At 39.8% G+C, this 22761-nt stretch overlaps 1 protein-coding gene across 7 annotated transcripts in view; it reads left to right on the top strand.

Annotated features, from left to right (window-relative positions):
• The window catches only part of PATJ (PATJ, crumbs cell polarity complex component), a 145460-nt gene that overhangs the window by 41767 nt on the left and 80932 nt on the right, over nucleotides 1–22761 (top strand). For all 7 annotated transcript variants that reach the window (XM_027883092.1, XM_027883096.1, XM_027883091.1 and 4 more), the window contains exons 18-27: nucleotides 8195–8404; nucleotides 9298–9417; nucleotides 12242–12607; nucleotides 13576–13696; nucleotides 15111–15267; nucleotides 16322–16393; nucleotides 17223–17400; nucleotides 18246–18356; nucleotides 19186–19263; nucleotides 22296–22413. In XM_027883092.1, the coding sequence (XP_027738893.1) occupies nucleotides 8195–8404; nucleotides 9298–9417; nucleotides 12242–12607; nucleotides 13576–13696; nucleotides 15111–15267; nucleotides 16322–16393; nucleotides 17223–17400; nucleotides 18246–18356; nucleotides 19186–19263; nucleotides 22296–22413 (1531 nt within the window). The remainder of the gene's footprint in view (nucleotides 1–8194; nucleotides 8405–9297; nucleotides 9418–12241; nucleotides 12608–13575; nucleotides 13697–15110; nucleotides 15268–16321; nucleotides 16394–17222; nucleotides 17401–18245; nucleotides 18357–19185; nucleotides 19264–22295; nucleotides 22414–22761) is intronic.

The following is a 22761-nucleotide window of genomic DNA, read 5'->3' as shown; positions in this document are numbered from 1 at the left end:
TTGTGGGCACCTCATTCTGCTACCCATCCCTTCCTTCTAAGCGGGCTGGGTACCTGGAGAATAATGTGCCTTACTATTAGAGCCTGAGGCAAAGAAGGCATTAAATACCTGAAGATTATCTTCATCCTGTGTCACTGCATTTCCTCCCACATCAGGTGAAGGATAGAGATTCTCCTTAGCTCTCCTTTTGCTGTCTTGTAGAACAAATTCTAGGAGCATCCCTCCTGTCCTTTGTGAGCTGCAGCAGGCAGTGCTCTGGACAATACCTGAGTTTGCAGAGAAACTGGAGCATTACTGAGAACATCTGTTTTTCTTTGCTTTGTCGCATATCCTTGTTATAAATGTTGAGCAGTATTATTATTATTAACCTTTAGAAATGTTTTCCCTATTCCCCCAAATTCTCCAGTCTGGTTGTTCTTTTTCATTTCCTGCTAGAAAGAATAGCTTTTAATAAAAACAAAAAACCCCAAACCAAAGAAATTCATTATTATTCCACAGATGTCTTCTGCCTGCGAGAGAAGGCGAGAATTTAAAGGGACAAAACTGTAGCTAGATTTTCTGTGAACCACTTGGTAAGTTTTAGCAAGAGTAAGATAATGTAGATGAGATTAGAGGAAGCTGCGCTAAGCTAAGCTTAGCTGTGCTAAGGTCTGTCCTTGGGCATGTGGAGACGATGGAGCAATGGGCATGTAAAAGCTGAGCCCAGGCAGCTCCAAATCTGTTCTGAAACGATGAGATTTGATGTGCATATTGGTGCTGATGGATAAGGAGGAAGTATCCTGAAAACTCATGGAAGTTATGAGGTATTTTGTTTTCTTAATACCTCACCCTTCTAGAGGATGCTGCTCCCCAATTCCCAGTAGTTCTGTTGTACTTGGAGTTTTTCTGTCTGTTCTCACTGTGTCTCACAGTAGCCTTAAACTTCCCTGCAACCTTTTTGCCTATCCTTCAATCTGCCCCACGATCCATACTATTCCCCATCTCTGGAAGTGTTCCAGGCAAAGTTGGATGGAGTTCTGAGCAACCTGGAGAGGAAAATGTCCCTGCCCATTGCAGGGATGTTGGAACTGGATGAGCTTTAAGGTCCCTTCTGACCCAAAGCGTTCTATGATTCTTTGGGCCAAGTCACTGCAACCAAGCCTTGTTGCAAAAATACAGCCTGTCCTGCGTTCCCACTTTTCTTCTGCAGCTTTTTGTAGCCAGTCTTCCATAATTCCTGTGTTTGCTGTTTGTGAAGCAAGGTCTCCATGCAGAGGAGAGCTGTGGTTTGTGTGAAAACACATCCTGTGCTTCCACGGGCTGTTCAAATTATTGAGGCCAGCACACTTCACTGGTGGAAGTGCTGCTGGGCTCTCTGGGTGGATTTTTAGTTGAGGAATTCTTTGAATCCGAAAACTGTCAAACCCACAACCTGTGTTAAAATCCACTGACTGCAGGCTGTGTAGGTGATACCATTTACACTTTTTCCTTTGGCTCATTGGCATTTTTTTCTTCATTCCCACACATCTCTATCGCTTCTTTATCTCATCACACAGTGGCTTTCCTCCACTTCCTTATGAGTTCAGGGATTTTTTTCTTATCTCTTTTGCTTTTCCCTGTAGTCAGCACTCAGTATGTTTTTTCTGGAGCTGGAAAGTCTGAAAGTCTAAGATATTAAGAGAGTCTAATGAATGTAATCCCTGTGACTTTAGCTCTGTTGAGAGCAAATATGAAAGACGGATAAAACCTTAGATTGATTGAGAAGTTTGATAAATTAAAAGATAGTGACATGCACCTGAGTCCACTGCACAGTGACACTTTCAGAACTCTCATAGTCAGTGCCTATCTTTGATCTTTTTGTTTGGAATAGCAGTAGTGTATAAGACCTTTTCCTTTTGATCGTTCCCTGGGGCCACTTTGGTCCCAGCTCTCTGCTGCGTGTCCCTGTTGTGCAGGAGAAGAGCAGGGACTGTGCTGTGCTTCCCAGCTCTGCCAGACCCACGCAGGTTTGAGTCATCGCTGGCCACCGTGTTCCTTCTTGCTGGAGAAGGTTGATATGATTTCAGATCCCAGATGATGAAAACCTGGTGTGGGAAACCCATTGTGCCACCTCCTCCTCTTATTTTGCTGTTCTCCCTCCTCCTTTGGGTGGGGCTCGTGTGTGTTTTGTTTCTGATTTATTTTTTTTTCCCCCTGTGAATTCCTGTTTCTTTGCTGACATTTCCCACAACAGAAGTTTTGATTAATGCCGGCTGCACACTAGAGCTTCTGAAATTCATTGCTTTATTCCCTCACTGCAGATCAATAAATAGTTATGTTTTATTTCCAGTGCTTTGCCTTACATTACAGCAAAGTTCAGCGTTCCTCCTTGAATACTGCTCTGTATTTAAGTTTGTGTTGCTTCAGCATATCAGCCTGTAGTTTATTTCTTCAGTACAGCCAGAGGCTGTGCGTTGTGTAATCTTCTTCCTGAGTAGTCCTGCTGACTGCAATCTAATACAAGTAGAAGAGGCAGAAGGAGGTCTGAAACGCTTCGAATTTCACTCTGATGCAGTGAAAAAAAACAAAAACTAGTTGAGCACTTTCTCAGGGATGTTTTTCCAGGCTTTAGAGTACCTTTGGCAGTTCCTACAGCCAACTCCTGTAAACGTGCTGGAGTGAATGAACAGAAGATTTGGACCTTGAGTTTCTATTCTAAATTGAGGCCACCTTAAGGAGGGAATCAGACCTCACTCACAGCTGGCTCTCCCCCTCTTCCTTGTCTGTTGGGGAGGTACTTAGTGCTTTGAAGAGGCTGCAGGGTGCTTATCAGTCTTGACTCCTGCATTCCATCGGCATTGTTGGTGTCGTGGTGGAGGGTGGCTCTGCAAAGGGATCAACTAGCACTTCATAAAATGAGAGCGTGGATGAGTATTTTGAGTAATTTCATAACACTGAGCATTCAGGTACATTACTCATGTGCAGTTCTACCTTTGTCCTACACAATAGTAACACACGCATATAATGTTTTTGGTTCTTTTTACGAGTGTATTTTCCTTGTACAGCATCAACAGAGTTGTGTCTCAGAGTCTTCCTGTCTGGTATCTTATTCACTGAAGAGTTTTAAATATGGATATGTATGTTAGACCTGGAAGTGGTCCCATGCAAAATGTAATGAAGCCGGGTTGCTCTGACCTCTGAGCTTGAACACGCTTGTTTTGGCTCTCTCACAGAAACCTGCAGTACACAAATTTGCACTTGTAAAAATGTTCAGACAAATCAGAAAATGGTACAGGGAAAAAAAAGTTTCAAATTGTTTCTTTTGGGATCCTTCACCATGCTATTTTGGATGTGTGTTTTTGTGGCAGCAGGCAGTTTGTTGCTTGAAGAAAGCTGAAATATTCTAGGAAGTCAGGCTAGCTGGATTTAGATCTTAAACGATGCCAAAACTAATATAGGCTGTAACTAAGTGAGAGTGACTTTGCACAGGGAATGTCAGTCACCCGTGGCTTTGTCTTACATTTTCATATGAGCCTTTCAAAGAGGAAAACACAAACAAAACCCCAGAAAACTTAGTAGCTGCTTCCATCCAATGGAGTTGTTGCCTCAGCCGAGTTGCTTCTCATTCTCAGCCTAGTGAGGGTCTGCTGGGGCTGGGGGCTGGACAGATGGGGATGGACTTGTTGGAGCAAGGGATGCCTGCAGTGGTGGAAGCTGGGCTGGCCTGGAGTGCCCTCTCTTGGCTGCTGCACACCTCACATTTTAGAAAGGAAGAGAAAGAGTCAGTCTGATTTATCGTTTCAGTTCTCCAGTGTGATGGATAGAGGTAAGCTGCCTTGGTTCTGTCTCCAGATTTGCTTCCTAAGGCCCTCTGACAGCTGAGCCTGGTGCCCATGGCAGTCGAATCACTTGAAGCCACAGTAAAGTTAGAGTTCCAGCATTGCATGTAGGACTCTCTTAACTTGCTGCTCCTGGGACTCTTAACATTTTAGCAGAGCTCAGGTTTTTAAGAGACCTCATACAGCTCCAAATCCAGGGATCCCAGAGGCAGCAACTGCAGTGGCCCCTACTTGACTCTCCAATGCTAAATGAATCCAGAACAAATGAGGCTCTGAAAATAAGAAGAAAAATTTGACACCTGGACTCCAGGAAACATTTGTGGATTTTGATGAGGAACATGAGAGGGGGAAGGGAAAACCTATGGTTCAACATAGTTAAATATATGGTGTGCTAAGTATGAATAAATTGTGACTATTTTAAACAAGTTCATATACTCCATGGCTGGCTTGGGCACAAAGGGAGAGACACCAGCTACAAAGTACAAGTTCTTTAAAGGGTTATCTGAAGGCCAGTGTCCTGGGCTGCTGAAGCTGCATGGCAGGGGGGCAGCTTTCAGGGTTTATACAAGTGGCAAACTTTTCTACATGTAATTCTTTCTTTTAAAAAAAGAGTTTGTGTCAGTGCTTGAGAGTTAAGGGGGGGGTTGCCTCCTCATAGCTTTACTTTGCAGTCCAGTTCCTTTCCTCATTTTTTATAAATGATTAATTTGTGTAAAGGAATCCTGCAGTAAAGGTAAAATTTCCTCTTTAATGGTACCAAGCCTGGTTTATGATGATCTTGGAGGTCTTTTTGACTCTTAATGATTCTATTATTCATGTTGATTTCAAGATGACCAAGTTGCATGGGGCTGTCTAGTGCACTCTCCCTCTGCTCTAATGCAAAGTCACATAATAATTTCTTGAATTACTGAACTTGAGTTCCTTCTGTATCCCAAGTACCATTGCAACAACATCTCAGCTCTGGGTTTGGAGGGAGAGAGTTTCTCCCCAGTCTATAAATGAGCCTTTCACTGTGAAGCAGAGATTGAAATCTGGTACAGACTGCTAGTAACTAAAAATCACTTGCTATCTGGCTTAATGTTAGCTAAGTAAAATGAATCTAGAGCCTCAGGGTGGGTGTGCAGTCACAGCTAGTGTTGTTTAGTAACTTGGAATGGTTTTAGCTGGTCTGTTAACACGGAGACAGCCCCAAAAGCCCAGTGTGGGAGTGAACTTGCCTTTTAACTGTCCTAACTATATACAAACTGTACCTTTTGCTCTTAGTATAGAATCTGTTTTTCATCCTGGTGCTAGCCCTGCTTTCTTTCAAGAACAAGACAGCAACCCACACAGTCCAGTTGCACTCCCCATTTAGAAAATGTGGATGTGAATTTGATGTTTGCTGTCTTGTTTTAGCAGGTGGTGTTCTTTAGGGTGGTCTTGGGCTCAAGTGTAAATCATAAGGCAAGATAAAAAAAAAAAAAAGTGTTCCTTTAGTTTTGATAAGGAAAGCGCCGTGCAATCCACAGTTGCAATATAATATTAATATGTTTACATGATTGTACCTTGAAATTTGGTAGGTCTGTGTCTTCTTGTTCAGCTTTTGTTGCATTCCTTATGGCAATGGCATTGTGATTCAGTCACTGGGATCAAACTCGGGTTTTACAGCACTGCTCGTGTTCCTGCCTTAGCTCTCACTGTGCAGTTTATCCCTCTCTTCTCTCCCTGTGCAACAGCTCCCTCTGCTTGAAATCAGCAGTGGAATTGTAACCCCTGTTTTCTGTTCGGCTGGACAACAGTTTTTAATACGGGCTCGTTTTTTAAATACATTTCTGCTGCTGCTCTTCATGAAGCAATTCCAGTGCATATTGTGAAGCAGCAAAAATAACCACCTTGTCCTCAAAACTTTACTGCATAAGAACTATTTCTTTGCAGGAGTTCTCTTCATTTTTATCGTGAGGATTAAAGCTGGTTGGAACACTTTTTTCAGCTAAATTATCTCTTAATAAAACACGATGATTTACTGAGCAAAAATGTTTTTATTTCAGTGATAAGTTGAAACAGGACTGTTTCTCATCAGAAATGTAGCAGTTAGTCCACTGACCTTGAATATCTGCACATAAAAAGCTAATGGTGAGATTCCCATATCCTACCTAAATGCTTTGGATTCAGAACCCAAAAAAAGAGCAGCTTCAGATCAAACAGAGCAGGGTTTGAACCTGATCCCCAATCCTCAACCAGTACCATAATTACTGGACCAGTCATTCACTCACAGAATTTTTGTCAGCTTATCTGCATGGGTAAGGGTGAATGCTGGGTTTGTTTTGTTCATTTTTTATCAATATAGCTAAGCTAGCAAAAGTCATATTATAAAAGCTGTTGTGTCAGCAAAGGTGTCGTTTTGCTGAGAGAGCTTTCACCCATTTAGGGAACCAGCATAAACCTTCCTTGCCACGGCAAGATGAGCCCACGATAGGAAAACTTGCTGGTTTAGTTCTACAGTAAAGCTTTCCTAATGTGAACAGTGCCTTGCTTGCTGGAAAATGGCTGTGTTGACACAATCCTGGGTTTGCAAGAACGTCCAAAAGGTTATTTTTAATTTGCAATGAAGCAAACCCCGAGACTAAAAACACCTCAAAAGTGTTTGTTTGTTCTATTGGCTGTTGAGCTGGTTGGGGACAGAAGCAAAGCCCACTCTGAGCAAAGGGCAGCAGTAATTTTAATTGTTGAAATTCAACACTTAAAGCGAAACCTCTTTTTTTATAAATATTTTGTAATTCCTATGGATTCTCCTTCTGAACTTCCTGCGTTTTGTTTTGCTTCTAAAAATTTCCAAACTGGATGCAGTGCATGGCTCTCTTGATGTTGGAAACACATGGAATCCTTCCCCTGGGCACTGTGTGTGGCAGGTTTGGGCACAGACAGTCGGACAAACGGAGCTCCTTGGCACAGGTTCAGGAGGCAGAACACAGAGAGGCTTCTGGGCTTGATTATCAAGACATGATACTCATAAAGAAGCTGCTTCTGTGCAGTGCGGATACCCAGGGTTTGGGAAGATTATAAAATAGCAGGATTAAGCAGTAGAACAGGAGAGAATTATTGCTGATATATGTTTACTTGAATCCAGCTTCATCGTGGCTTTTCCTGCTGAACTCTAATTTCAGGTCTCTAATTTCAGCCTTTTACAGACATTACAGTCATTGCCTCATATGTTTACACATACCTTAAAAAACATGTGCCCTTGGAAAGCAGTGTATAGTCATATAAAAATAAAAGAGTTTGAAAAGCATTCCTGTTTTCAAATTAACACTGAGGTGCTGGATTCATGGTGGTCTTTGTGATTTGAATTTTGCCCTTTTTTTTTATCCTTCCCATGCCCTGAGTAAGATGCAAGTCCTGAGGGAAAAACAATCTGTGATTATGCAGTTGGAGACCCAGTGCATGCAAGAAGCATTTCTGAACTCTATGAGCCCTTACCAAGGGGGAGAAAAGCTAACTGTAATTTTAACAAAACAAGCAAAACAAAAATGAAAAATTAAAAATCAATAAATAAATTTGTTTTGTGTCTTTTTCTGCCACTGTATAATAATTTATAGTAATTTCATTGGATTGAGGATTGTTTTTGAAATGGTTGAATGCATGACAGAAATGGTACGGGGCACAAATCAGAGGCTAATTCTGGAGAAAAAAAAATGAAGTTAATATCTTTGCATCAGTTTACAGCCTCATCAGTATGTATAATATTTTTCTGTTTCACATTCTCTGTATCCACCACTACAATGTTCCTTGTCTTCAGTAATAATCTTAGTTACTCTTCTGTTGCTTTCTCCTGTACCCTTGTTAAGGGAGCTTCAAGGGTGGAGAAAATGTCTTTTATAAGTTGTCATGTGCAGTTGACAAAGCAGAAACACTGCAGTAACAGAGCAAATATAAACTGCTATTTCTTGAATGTTTTGGGGTTTAATTTTAACTTAATATTTTTAATTAAATTTCTAATCTTGCAATGGTTCCTTTTACCATCAATTTTGCTGCTCTGGAGCTCTCAGGTGACGTGCAGAATGGTTATTTTCTGTGACATTAGCTCGTCCCAGGCTGGATGGAGGCTTGTGGAAAGGTGCCAGTGTTGTTGTTCTATTTGCAGGTTGGTCTGACTGTGCCCGTGTGTGTAAGGAGAGGGCAGGCAGGGTATCGGTCACCTTTCAGATTTGAAAATTTCTTAATGGATTAGGCAAGTGATGGAATATCTTTCTTTTTGTGAACTGTAAACCTTGGCAGTTTTAGGAGACAGTCTTTTTTTAATATCTCCGCAGACTTCAGTTCTGTAGCATTGAGTGCTCTTTACATACTCCAAATAAACATCATCCTTCAAGGTTTTCACTTGGGGTTTTTTCAATTTTTTTTTTTCCCCCTCCCCACAGGATCCCTTGGATCCAACAAGAACAGCCATTGTGATCAGCTCCTTGGTGGCAGGTGGAGTAGCTGAGCGTGGTGGGGAGCTGTTACCGGGGGACCGCTTGGTCTTCGTCAATGAGAAATATTTGGACAGCGCCACTTTGGCAGAGGCAGTGGAAGTGTTGAAATCTGTGCCCCCAGGTACAGTTTCTCTTGGAATCTGCAAGCCTTTGGTGGTAAGGACTGATTTTAACTTTTTTTTTCCTTTGATCCTGTGACGTGTTGACTGTGCTGTTGTATTTGGGGGGAGAATTTAGAATGGAAGTATGTGTGCATTTGGAAAGCAACTAAGTTGCTGTACATACACCTTGACATGTCCAGAAATCCTGGCAAATGGGCATCTCAGTGTCCAAAAGGTCTGACTGGAAAACCAGCATCCTCAAGTTCCTCCTTAAAGAACATCCACGTGGAATCAGGAGACGTGTCTGGGCAAACCCATGTGCACTGTGCATAGGTGTAACGTGGTTCAGGCAATTCAGCAAATCAGTTAAATATGTGCTGAAGTCCATTTCACTCTAAGACATTGCTAAGTGCTTGCTTGAGCTCCACTGACATCAAAGAAACTTGATCTGTTTGAAGTCAAGACTGTAAATTCTAGCAGAATTTCCTTTTTCTAGAATCAGGGCTTTGGAACAGACAGTAGTTTACTGGAGAACGCTGCACTATTGTTCACCCAGGCAAAATTAATTAAAGCCCCAGCTAATAGAAAGTGCTTGTAATTCAAAGTGGTAGATGAGTGGTGAAATAGGAATGTAGGAAGGCTGTTAAATATATTCTTTTCTAAAATGTGATATTTCATTGTTCATGTCCTCGTATTTGTCTTTCTTTCCAAAACATCTCTAGTTTTTAGTGTATCTGAATTATTTTTAGTGTATCTGAACCGGTATCTTCAAAAAATAGACACTGTTGTCTTCATCTTTTTCATTTATGACTTTCCACTTCTATAATTCTGTAACTTTTTCCCCATCTCTTTTCTAATGGTTGATTCTCTCTCTCCCTTTTAATTTATTGAAAAATGTGGGAATTTTTTGTTGCTTTCCTGACTCAACATTTGGATTGCCTTCCTTAGGGAGAAAGCAGAGAGGAGGAGAACATGCACAGTGTGGATACCAGCAGCATTAAAACCAGCCCTGGGTCTCCAGAACCAATAGATAACACTAATTTCTCAATAATACTTGAAGCACCACAGGTATTCGGTTATTTTTTTCATTCAACTTAAGTTTATACAGACAGGAAATGATATTTTAAAGTAAAAAAATAGTATTTTTTAGAGATAAGACTGAAGTATTGTGTAGACTTCAGACTGAGTCCCCTCTGAAAAAGCCTCTAACAGCAAACTGTGTGCAAAGTGTGTTGTGAACAGGGAACACTTACCAATGCAGTTCCCAGACTGCCTTATCAAATTTATTATGTCATTAAAATACCTTGGGTTACCTTGGATATGAAATAGGAATGCAGTGTTATTATTACCCATAAGTAGTGGGTTCAGCTTTGCAAAAGAAGTAAGGTATGGAAGGAGAATGCTTTTAATTATAATGAAGCAAAACAAAAAAGTAGTTTAGTGTATAAGTCACACTTGAAATATGTTCTTCTTTATAGCCTTCTGATGTTCTTTGGAGTGATTTCTTTGCTCTCTTCCTCAATTCTCGTCTTTCTTATTCTCTGTGAAATAATTCTCTTTATTGTGGGAGGATGTGGCACTAAAGATAGTGAGAAACTCAAATATTGAGGTAATAGGCAATAGTATTGCAGTACTCACCAGTGCAGAGTTAGAGAGATGTGGATATCTTTTAATTTTCATCTGTTCTCGAGCGCTTTGCAGGTTTCACGCTGGTAAATGCATTCTTTTTAGACAAGAAAAGACAATGCCAGGATCCTCCAGAACTGAAACGGGAAGAAAAATATATTCTACATTTTCTTGTAGCTAAACATATTTACTTACCTGTGAATGCAAACATTTTTAATACTGAAATGGCACATTAGAACCACCAAAAGGAGCAGTATTATGGGGCAGATATAGGTATACTATGAAGAAATTAATCTGAGTAACGATAAATGATATTTACCGATTTTCATGGTGTAAAATGGAGTTTGTTGTTTTACAGGTGCATAGAAGGGTTCCTGGCAGAGAATTAGTCCTCTGCTAGCTGAGATTGTTTCTCCGCTTCCTAAATAAAACTAATGTTACTGAGTATTTTTAAAGAAAGTATTTTATCTAAAAGTCCTGCTGAATATAGAAACTGGACCTAAGAGGCATTTGGTTGCATTTTGTTTCACCTCATGTATGAGAGCATTGGTAGTGGCTAAAATTTCCATCCATTTATTATCTTACCTGCTCACATAAGAGCCAAGAATGGTGCGTCATGATGGCTCCCACTCTGATGTGCTGACAAAGCTGAATTTCAACCAAAAAAAAAAAAAAAGGAACTTGGATATTTTATTTGCTACCACAGTAGACTTTATGTCATATTTGCAGCATTCCCTGTGCCATTGGGAGCGTCTGCTGCTGCAGTGCAGCAATCAGGGATGATACAAAGCGAACTGCTGGATCAGTAACACAAATTGTGTGTGGTTCTGAGCTCAGGCAACTGTTTTATGTAACGATGGAGTTGGTGGAAGTGTTGGGAGAATGATGCTGCAGGATTGAAGTGAAACTAAATGGAATAAAGATGGAGAGAATTAGGATCTCCTCAGACTGGGTGTTTTGTGAGATCGAGGTACACAAGTCAAATAGCTTAAAGGAGCATTTAATGCTTATGAAAAATTGTACTAATTTCTAGATTGCTGATGTTCTGCTTTTGTGCCAGCTGGTATTGACTGCATTGTTTTCTCATGCTCTTGCCTCTCTCTTTTTTTCTCACTTGCCTCTCACTTGAATTGTACAAACATTTTGGCAGCATCTGAGGGTTTTTCTTCTGTATTTGTACAAATGTAACAACACAGGGTTCTGATACTAAAGGTCAGAAATGGTTCAGTACCTTAGGGAGTCTGGGAAGGGTCAGGAAGCAGAAAGAAAAACACTTTGAGTGAGGAGCCCTGAATCTGTACATTGTTTTTGGAATTTGGGGGTTCGGGGCCTTGAAGATGGGTTTGGGCGTTCTTCAGGACACACAGACTTGGTGGCCTGACAAAGGAAGGTAAAACCTTCCTGTGTGTAGCAGATTTCTGATTCAGGCATAAAATATCTGATGCCTGTGCAGACTCACTGTGAGCCAATAAACAGCACTCCATTCTATTTGGGAGAAACAGGGAGCACTGGAAACTGGGGAGGCACACGACAAATCACAGGAAAGGAGCTGCTGAGCAAAATCTTTCAGTGTGGATTTTCATACTTTTTCTCTTAGTTTTGTTGTTTGCTTTTTGGTTTTTTTTTTTTCCTGTGACTTGAATTCAGTAGAGAAGTGAGCACTGTTCTCTTAAAACAGGAAGGGCATTAAATAATGATCCTTTTATATCCTTTTCTTTGAGTATGTGGGTCATCCATTTCCCCTCTGACCCAGGTCAAATATCGTATGGAATATCCAAGGTAGGACAAAGGATTGTGGCTTTTGAATTGCGGGTGTTTTGGTTTTTTTAATTGCTGATATTGTTGCATGAGCAAACTCTTCAGCTATTTTTTATTTAGCTGTTAATATTGTAAGAAATGTACATAAAACAGGTAAGTCTGAAGCACGGAGATACCTTAAATGGAATTATATACACTTTTTTCTGTGGGTTTTTTACTGGTAATTAATAATTTTCATTCCCTAACTTTTTTTTAGATGGCTGCAGCCATATCTAAGCTGTGCAACTTTAATTCTGTTATATTAAAAAAAATTCATTGCACCGTCTACTTTTGACATAAAAATCGTAAGTCAGAGAGTCTGCTTTCTTTTAGAAAATGCAAAAGGTAGAAGATTTTCACTTTAAAAATCAGGATGTACTTTTATTATGAGTAAAAAACCATAGTTGTAAAAGAGTGAAGAGGAAACAGAATGTAAAATCTGTCTGTATTCCTGTAATGTTCTGTACAGGGTTTCAGAGATGAAACACCTTTTAAAGAAGAACTTGTTGATGAACCACATTTGGACTTGGGAAGGTCATTCCAGCTTTCTCAAAATGACGATGAGGATGAGAGGGAGTCCTGGGAGATGTGTGAATTCCTGAAACCCAGAACAGAAGACGTGGATGAAGAACGGGAAATGCTGGTGGATGAGGAGTATGAAGAAGACTTCCTGAAATACAAAGCATCCTGTGGGCAGAAGGCAACTTCAGACAGGAACCTCAATACAGAACGATGGGCAAAGCAATTAGAGAGTACTGAAATACAAGACTTGAGATCCAGTGTTAATTTAAGTCCAGAACAGTCCCTGGAATATCCTTTCAGTGAAGATCAAATGGTAAGGAATGCTGTGCTGGTCTCAGTGCTGTACCCTGACCATGGAACCCAGACCTAAGGGCAAAGTCTAGACCTAAACTCTGTTTAATTTAATTACTTGGGTACCTCCAACAGAAACCTTTTGTGCATTTTGGAAGGTTCTTTTGATTACTTATTGGGTGCATGTCAGTAACAGCAGAATGTCACTTCATGGTTTTAATAGACCAGGGGCTTCACTGGAAGGGAGTGAAATTTTTAATCCAAATCACTTCCTTGAGCCAGATGATAGTGCAGTTGAGCGAAAAATGATATGGTGGAAGTGATTGTAACAAGGATATTGGTGGATAAAGGAGTAGGAGAGGACAGAGCTTCAGGTAAATTGCAGAACTCCCATTTATATGTCCTTCTCAAGTATTCTGAGAGTTACTGTTTTCCTTCTGATTCTTTTTTCATTCCCTTACCAAAGAAAAAAGTGATAATATCAGCCTCCCATGCACCAGCTTCTGAGATCTGTGCTTTTGTATCAAAAAACTGAAGTGGAAAAGGATTTAACATCACAGCCACAGAGAATTTCAGGTTTTGTTAGGCTCGTCCCTTTATGTACTATGTACATAAACAGGCTAAAATGCAGCTTCTACTGAAAGTTTTATACCAGAGTGCACAATATTAAATTTATATATCTGTTACTTATAAACAACAAATGAGCAAGAGTAAAGAACTTTTTGTCTGAATTACATTGAGTTGGAAGATACAGTTGCTTTATATTGCAATTGCATGTCACATTTTTCATGCCTCTTCTTAATACAGTGCATAAATGAGCAGTTAGTATTTAAATAAGTAGTTAGTATTTCATAGTTATCTGAATAAATATGAATGTAACTGAGAAAATGTGTATGTTTGCTGTAAAAATTAATGTTCCTGTCAAATACCTCTGTATAAGTTAAAACCATTGCTTTCTAACTTTAATTACTTTTTTTCTCCTCTGTGAAGTGTGAAGAAAATACTACTATAAGGTCGCTCTTTCCTGAAACCACAGCACACAGTGACTACCAAAAAGACATCTTTGATATTGAAACTAGTCAGTCAGAAGAAAAAAGCAAGATGGATTTAGGTTTGTAAGAAACTTTATCTTACAATTTCATATTTACAAATTTGAATTTTATACCAAAACACAAATTCTTTCAAATAATACAACATTTAAATGAAGACTTTTGCAGGCTCAACACAGTCTGGGCAGGTTTAGATTAGAATTTATGAAGAAATTCTTTAATCAGAGGGTGGTGAGGCCCTGGCACAGGTTGCCCAGAGAAGCTCTGGCTGCCCCAGCTGTGGAGGGTTCAAGGCCAGGTTGGAGTGGGCTTGGAGCAACCTGGTCTAGTGGAAGGGTCAAATGAGATGAACTTTAGGGTTCTTTCCAGCCCAAACCATTCCATGATTCCACGATCTTTACACACAGTTGTCACAAACGATACTGGAATTGGTTGCAGCTTTGTCCTGCCTGCGGAAATCACTTTATTCTGTGTAGCCGATGTTTGCAGGAGAACTCTTGTGTGTAAGGAAAATAGCTCATTGCTTTAACCTCTCTCAGGATTATTCCTCAGTCACTTTTGACTGCTAACTGTGTAGATTTTTGCACTTAAAAAAAATTTTAAAAATTAAGTGACAGGTTCTGGAGGTGACTTTAGCACGACCAGAAGTTTGCAAGGGAACTCTATAGTAGATATTGCCCTGTATGTTGGGTTTGTAATCTGTATTGAAGAGCAGAGTTTCTCCTTGTCAGATGGCCAGACAGGGGTGGTTAGAATTTGGTAGATCATCAGGGAAATAAATTTATCAACCTGGCTGAAGTAAGACTCCCTGATCAGGAGGAAGGAGGTTGGGCTGTTTACTGTCTTTGTCACCTGCACCTGTGCAGCAGCCACTGTGTGTGAGCTGCAGTGACACACTGGAGCTCTGGTGGTTCCATTAATGCTGATGCTTCTATCACCAAAATGACATCAATCTTTCCCAGCACGATGGGATTCAGTGCTGGAGCAGGGCTCTGCTGTCCCTGCACAAAGGATAGATTCACCATTCCTAACCATGTGTTTTTGTGAGGAGCATCTGACATGTGAGTTGTACCTTAGAATGTCTGAGTTCCACAGAGGTCTGATGTTTCCTGTTATTTCTTGACTGTATGTACATCAGAAGCAAGGTGCTATAAAAAACTGGTTAGTGTGGTTTAAATTTCCTTCAAAAATAAATGTACTGTATCTCTAAACCTCCTGATCATCACACAACATCTACGTTTCATAGAATTACAGAACCTGGAATGGTTTGGGTTGAAAGGGACCTTCAAGTCCATCTCGTTCCATCCCTCTGCCATGTTCAGGGACACCTTCCACTGGACCAGGTTGCTTCAAGCTCTGTCCAACCTGGCCTTGAACACATTTGGAACCTGGTGAGCTAAGGGTTTCAAGGATGATAACTGGTCAGTTCAGGGACAGAGGAAGTAAAAATTCTCATCTACCCCTTTTCTTCTTCAGGGACAAAGCTTCGGATTGACTCTAAAGGACCTGGGCTTGCTGTTGATTTGGAAGCTATTGAAAAGGAAGAGCTAAAAGGAGAGAATGATGTTTTCTCTAAGAACCTGGAATCTGGGAGAGTAACTACCTTAACTCAGCCCAGAACAGTGTCATGCAGGTATGGAGAAATATTTCAGGTTCTGAAAGACTTTCAGTTAAAAATCTGAACTGTCTTCTTGCCTTACTTATTTACTTTACTGACTCAGCATTAAAGGCTGTGTGAAGTGATAAGATACATTGATGACTTTTGCCCAAGGAGCTGAAGATTGCCTTAAAACCTTAAAGCTTCCCATGTTTCCTCCCCTGAGTGCTGGGCAGAAAGGTGTGAATAACTCTACCACCTCCTTCACTTACTCCACAGTGAGGGTAGTATGGATGTGTTCTGGAGGAGAGGGATTTAGCCTTTACAGCAGCATTGGCCTCCCCTTAGCTGCTTACAATAGCTCTGTCCTCTTGGTTTTCCCTTTCGTTTGTTCTTCCTTTTGGGAAGAGCAGTTCAACCATGGCTCTCTGCAGGAAACCTTAGCCTTGCCAGTGGTGCTGAGAAACCCTGAGCTGGCACTGGTGTTAGATATCTGCCATATCTGTCAAGTGTCCCAGTTTCCCCAGCAGTTTTGGGTGAGTAGGTAATGGAGCTTTTGGAGCCTGTTGATTCCAATCCTTGGTACTTCCCTAATTCATCTGTAATATCCCCTTAGAGGAAAAGCAGCTCAGCAGTAAGGTGAGGGGATTATTCTGTATCTTTGGAACACACAGGATCTGTTCTGATCTCCCAGCTGCATCATGATCTGCTTTCTGGTCAGCTAGACTGGTTTTGGCATGTTTATGTCCCTCTCTAAGCATCGCAGCATATTTATCAGAAAGTAAATGTTAAAATTGCTTAAACAGTCATTTCAAATGAGTAAATGTAGTGCAAATTTGTATATCACAGAGCAGCTTATAAATTTGATCTGCCCATCATGTTTATTTCTGGAGCATTCCTGAAGTACATTTAAACCTAAATAGAACAATTCCTGTCTAGTCTGTTGACTCTGTACATTTGGGTTAAACTGGACAGTGTGAGAAGGTGTTGCTGTCTTGCTGCCAGATACAAAATATGTAAGGCATTGTGACCTGGCATGGGTGCTGCCTCTTTTATTTTTTATTCTTCCCCTCCCTCTGCCCCAAATTAGTGAATTACCCGAGAGAGAAGAAGGAGAAGGAGAAGAAACTCCAAACTTCAGCCACTGGGGACCACCACGGACGTATGTTCATATAATTACATTATTCCTTCCCATTTACCTTATGCCTTTTTTTCTGTGAGCCCGATTAGTTCTCGTTTTTTTTATTCCCCTCCTCTGCCAGAAACTTTAGGGTACTTGTGTACCTTGAGCTTTCCTAGATACAGTGAATTTTAAACAGATGTTCAACAGAATTATGCCTTCTATTTATACAGCTGACTTGGGAAAGCTTGGCTGGTTTGCGTTGTGGATGACCTACAAGTTCTTGCCCGTTTAATAACTATTAGGTGTGAACAATGCACATAGTGCTGCTGTCTCCCTTTCCATGAGTTCCCTGCTAAAATCCATGGCCCAATTCCAAATTGCCAGGCTAACTTTTAGCCACATCCTTGTTGTATTGTTAACATTTTTAGGTGAATTGTTTTTATAGTTCTGAGTAAAATATGATCAGAAAGTTCCTGCTTAAGCTGATTAATACATTGTTCAGAAAGTTGTATGAAACACTTTATTAGTTGTCTAGTGTGCCACTTGCAGGGCTTCCCATTTCCAGACAATTTGCTCAAGCTGAAAGAGGATGAGTGTTTACTTGAAGATCTGACTTCCTCTGAAAGAAAAAGAAAAGCCTCTGCCCAGTGGACCTGGGTTGGCATCAGAATTGTGTTCTTTTTGTAGGGTGAAATATGCTCAGGGTAAAAACTTAACTCTGTTGAGAGCATTCTTAGGCTTCTGACTTTGTCTCTTTACTCTGTTAAATCTCCTTGAAAGACCAGGAGCTTACATTTATTTAAAGATTCACATTTATAGTTTAAATAAACTGTTTGAAGATGTTAAACTACCACACGTATTTTTTCAGTGTTGAGATCTTCAGAGACCCTCACGTGTCTCTTGGAATCAGTATTGTTGGTGGACAAACTGTCATAAAGCGCCTGAAGAATGGAGAAGAACTTAAAGGGATCTTTATCAAACAAGTTTTGGAAGACAGCCCAGCAGGAAGAACCAGGGCTTTAAAAACTGGAGATAAAATACTTGAGGTAAATGGAGATAAACCTGCCTTTTTAGTCTAAGAAATAAAGATTGACTCAAACAGCTTTGGGAGGAGAGAGAGACAAAATACTGCCACCACTTCATGAAGTATTGACAAAACTGTATTTTTAAAACCAAAAGAAACCTCTGGTGGTGTCTTTTTTTTTTTTCTAAGGTCTGACTGTAGAGCTCTTTTAACATTCTCCTTTATATTTAAGAAAAGACGTGTCCTGGTGTCTGAGGGGGAAATGAAAAAATGGGAGTGGCCTCTTCCCATATAAATGAGTAATAAGTTATACCTATAAGTATAATTTTAACACAGAGAAGAACATGGACTCTTCATGCTGAAATATGGGCTGTTATTTAGTGTGTGTGGACTTAGAGTAGATAACTGATTAACTGCTATTTGGAGTAAATCCCTGATTATGGCAGGTGATGTGGGGGAAATTGTCATTCCTGCCTCTCACCTCTGACTCAGTGTTAATTTTTTACTCATTATTATCCAAATTAGTACTTCTGAATCAGGGTTCCCAAGCTGATAGTGCTGCTCAGGTTTAGTTTATAAACAGGTAAAATCTGAAAGAGTTATATTACACCTAACATTATATAACACTCTAACAGTCTTATTCCTTATGTTTTTATCTGGAAAAATTGTTTTGGGAGACGTATGGCCATCTTTTAATTGTGAATTCTAAATAGTACAATTTTCCTTAAACCGCTATGGAAACATACTTTACAAATAATTTCTCTCAACTGTTTTTGATAGTGTTTCTCTGAAACACTAATCTTCTGCAAGTGTGGGTGATCTCTTGCAATGACTCTGTACCTAATAAAAATAAACATTGTTTGTTAGGTTTCTGGGATAGATCTCCAAAATGCCACCCACGAGGAAGCAGTAGAAGCCATCAAGAACGCGGGAAATCCTGTTGTGTTTGTAGTTCAGGGTCTGGCTAACGTACCAAAAGTAAGTTTATTTCTGTTTTTAGTCCAAAATTTAATAAATGCTTAATATGCATCTTATTTTAAGCTTGGCTCAACTCCTTTCAGCAAGTTCCATCAATTTTTGTGTACAAGGATGGATCCTTTCAGTTATAGACCAGTTGATTGATTGATTACTTCTCTGGCCTGATTTGAAACTTCATTTCTCTGATTTACCTTGAGTAGATATAAATTGTCTGACTAGGTGTTAATTCAGCTCTCCCATCTGTGTAATAAGAGTCTGGCCCTGTGTATTTAATTTGTCCATATTTCATAATCTAAAAATATACTCTGTTATGCAGAGGAACAAAGGTGTAATTAAAATTAGGCAGATTCACACCAGCAGCTCCGTGTAAAATGTGTCACCAAAGGGACCTGAAGTAGTTATTTGGGAGTAAGTTAATTTCCAAGAGGTTTTAGGTATCTCCTCATCTTTGAGGTCAAGGCAGGAATTTTTTAACAACCTGAGTAAGAAAAGGCATACAATTCTGCCTGCATTGAAGTGTACACAGAAACCCCAAATTTTTCTGTGCTTTTGATGTAATCTGAGAAGTTAATTGGGAATTTTGGTAGATTTTGGGGCTAGATATCAACCAGTAGAAATAAATATGGAATGTTTGTAAGTTCAGAAAATAATATAATCCATTAAATTCAGTAAAAGAGTATAATTTAAAGACTGCACTGCAATGCCCTTCTACATGGGGTAAAATGAAGACAGTACTGGGTATCTTTGTCATTGTCATGACCTGATTTTGGATGGTTTTTTTGCAGTTGTAATGCTCTTTCTAATGTGTGTAATATGCACTGTTTTTCAGGTGGTTGCTCCCTCCCAGCCTAAGGGAATCAAAGTCAGCAAAGATCAGGATGCAGGCAAAGAAAATAAGAGTGATAAGGTACTTATTCCATTCAAAGCTATACCTAAGTTTTACTGAATCAAATGGTATAATAGCATGTATTGTAACTCTCTGATAAGCTTTCTCTGAAATCTGACATTAAATTTAAAGTGATTTGTTGAAATATCTTTGATTCTATGAATTTTTGCCAAATGTCTGCCAAATACAAGGTAGGTTTCTGACAAATGTTCCGTGGGTGTCTGCTGGATGCTGAAACCCTGTACTTAGCACAGCTCCTCACTGTCATCTCTCTGAAGTACCTGTTTTGCTCCATGTGGAGGCAAATTGATTCCCTCTGTTCAGCAGAAACAGAGAAGTAGTAACATGTACACAAATAATATCCTTAATCTGAGGCTGGCTGAAATTCAGTAAAACCATGTTATAGGATAATTAAATCCACTGAGTCTCCTGCATTTCCCATAGCTGTGTAAAACAAGGAAATGACCGAGGGATCTGTAGCTGCTCAGCTAATTGTGAAGTGGTTACTGCACAGTGACTTCCAAATAACTTCACAGCAGTTTTAAAAGAGAAAAAGTCTGGTATAAAACAGTGAATTTGTTTTAATGGCTGCAGTAAGGGAAAAAATTAATTTCTCATTCCCAGCCATGTCACTCGCATGGCCTGGTGATTTCCTCTGGGAATTGCCCTGACTGAGGAGAGTAGATCAGGTACTTTCAGAGTGTCAGAACTGGAGGAGCAGAGATAGAATTAATGCAGACACTTAAGTTTTGCTGGTGCAGTTTAACATGCCAACTACAAATAGGATGAACTTTTCATTTGATCCTACTCAGTACTCTGGGTACCTGAAAAGACCCTCTTGCTTCCAAAATTTTTCCTTTCAGGTACAGAAAGCTGCAAGGCTCAGTTATTCAAAAAAATCAAGAAAGGTGTTGAAGATATGCTTTCATGCCAGTGGATAATACTTCCAATGAAGCAGTTACAATCCCCTTTTCTTGGTTTTTTTATCTATATTTCTAATCTCAAAAGCTCTCATCCTCTTGCAATGTGCTGCCTTTAATCTCCAGCACTCCGGTGTGTCACGTTCTACAGCGTTCCGAGGTTAAAGAGGGAGCCTCGTTTTTTTCAAACCTTTTTCATCTGTTGGTGCTATAAACTGGTGGGTGGAATAAAGAGCTTCAGTGCATAAATATGTAGCTCCTTTTTAGCTTTGAACATTAATTCACAAAGCAGTCGTACTGCGCTTCCGAAGTGCCATCTCAGAGTTGGAAAGAGTTGCTATTAGCGGATTATTAGTCCACATCCCTATGGGGAATCAGTGATATTTCTAGTCCAGTCTTCAAAGTGTCACAAAAGAGTTTGGTTTGAAAGCAGCCTCATGCAGCTGGAAAACCTGCCTTTTCCTGTACGATGAATTATTTTTCAACACTGAAGGTTTTGCCCTATGTGTTGGTGTTTATCCTCCTCTATTTGTGTGTTTGTTTAAAAATTATCGCTTTATTTATATAAAATCACTTAAAACAATTGTGGACAAACCAGATATCAACATTATTTTGCTTCTTGGCTGTGTAAACTGTGCTTTTGCCTTTGTGTTACTACAAAAAAGTGGTGTAATAGAGTAGTCAGATACAATTTATTCATCTGGTTTTTCAGTGGGGCAGGAGGGATGAGAGAAATTTGTCCCTCTGAGCCTTACAAAGAAACCATGGTTAAGCTTAGGTGTCTCAAGTAATTTCAAACAGACTTTCTAACAAATGTTTAAGGTCTTAAAAAGCCAAAGGGTCAACATTTAGACTATAAGTTATTACTAAATTATAGTGATAATAAAGTGACTCATTTGTCATAGGCAGCTGAAAGGGAGGCTGCAGGCTTTCCAATTTTTTCTGCTCAGTAAAGTAGAACGTGAGCCTTCTCATGCTTCCTGGCTCTTCTGGATTTTGCACAGTTCTATCTGTGCTGGCTTCAAGAAAAAAGTGGGAGGCATGTCTGGTGTGTTGTATACTTTTGGAAAACAGCTGTTGTATTTCCAAGTGGATTGAATTAATTTTAAATATTATTGCTTTTTTGTTTCAGCAGAAAAAAGTGTTACAGCACTTTCCCATTATGTTTTTTAAAAGGATGAGCTGGTAGTTATCTTACCTCACCAGATTTTCCATATAGCTTGCAGTGCAGCTTCCTAGTTACACTACTTTGTACAAATTTAAGCTCAAGATTTTAAAACTCCATACACAGGTTCAGCTTGTTTTTGCACACAGTGAAAAAACATTATTCTGGGTTTGCAGTTTGGGTGTTGTGTCATATTTCCCAGATGTAGAAGAAATTAATTAAGGGCTTTGTGGGTGCTCTAATGGCATCTTGTCCACGGTGTTCCCTTTCTAAAGTGCATCCTGCTATTAGTAGGGTTGCAAGGGATGCAGCTCAGCGTCATTTAGGGAAATCACGTTGCAAACTAAGGCAAGATCCAGTTCCTGGGAGCTATAAAACCAGTTGCTCGGCCGAAAAGTGCCTTCATTAGAGTCAGAGCCTGCTCTGTATTCCTGCCATGCACCGCTATATGCATCATTATAGGAGCTGCCTGTATTTATGTGAGGTAATAGAATTTTATTGTGAGATATAATTCAAAATCTTTATTAAATTTAAGCCAAAATAGGGATGAACTGTGATGTTTAAATATTCATGTATGGACTAAGAGGTTTGAGTTCTTATTTTATATGTAAAAGTTTGACATTTATCAGCACCAGACAATTTTGTTATTGAGTCTGTAACAAGAAACAGGGCATAATTTAATGTTTATTTTTAACCCTTGAATAATGTCCACACCTTCATGTTTATGACAATACAGAAGTATTTTGTCAACAAGTAAATGTGCATGCACAATTGTGTTTTATTTTCTTTTTTTTAATGTTCAATGTCACTTCTTGTTCTGCTTTCTTGCACGAAAAGCCTTTGCTGCAGAATTTAGCATTGTAATTAAGTGCTGTGTCTGTGCACGTACAGTGACAATAGACAATAGGATTTTTTTCATGTGCAGGGAGGTTACAAAACATGTAACTGTTTGTCTTTGAATCCATCAGAGAAAATATGGGGCTCCACCTCCCATGAAACTGCCACCTCCTTACAGACCCCTTGAAAGGCTGCACGCAGAGGAAGCTGCCGTGGATGAAGAGGAGGATGAGGATGCTTGTGCAGAGAGTGAGTAGTGCACAATCATTACATCAGATTATGCTTATGGAACTCAATCAGGCTGTGATAAAACCTGTCTGCCATTTATTGTTGTGTTATGGGCAGTAGTGCTCAGTGTGGCTGTAGCATCCAATCCCCCCCTGATATGGGACTCAGATCATCTCTTCCCAGCCAGGCTGCTGTAGCTCAGCTCTTCTGAAAAGGTATAGGAAGGGCTCTGTTTATTTTCGGTCTAAAAATGTCGAAGCCACATCTAGAGGACTTGCTTGGGCAAGACAGATATTATGTTTTACTATTGTAATTGCAGTGTTAGTTGAGTAGTGATAGGTTGAGAACCACTGGTGCATAGTCCTTGTC

This window comes from Empidonax traillii, unplaced genomic scaffold (assembly GCF_003031625.1).
Source record: "Empidonax traillii isolate 1590-97213 ecotype Southwest subspecies unplaced genomic scaffold, ASM303162v1 scaffold118:size1038473, whole genome shotgun sequence".
Lineage (NCBI taxonomy): Eukaryota > Metazoa > Chordata > Aves > Passeriformes > Tyrannidae > Empidonax > Empidonax traillii.
This window is presented reverse-complemented; position numbering and strand designations above follow the sequence as displayed.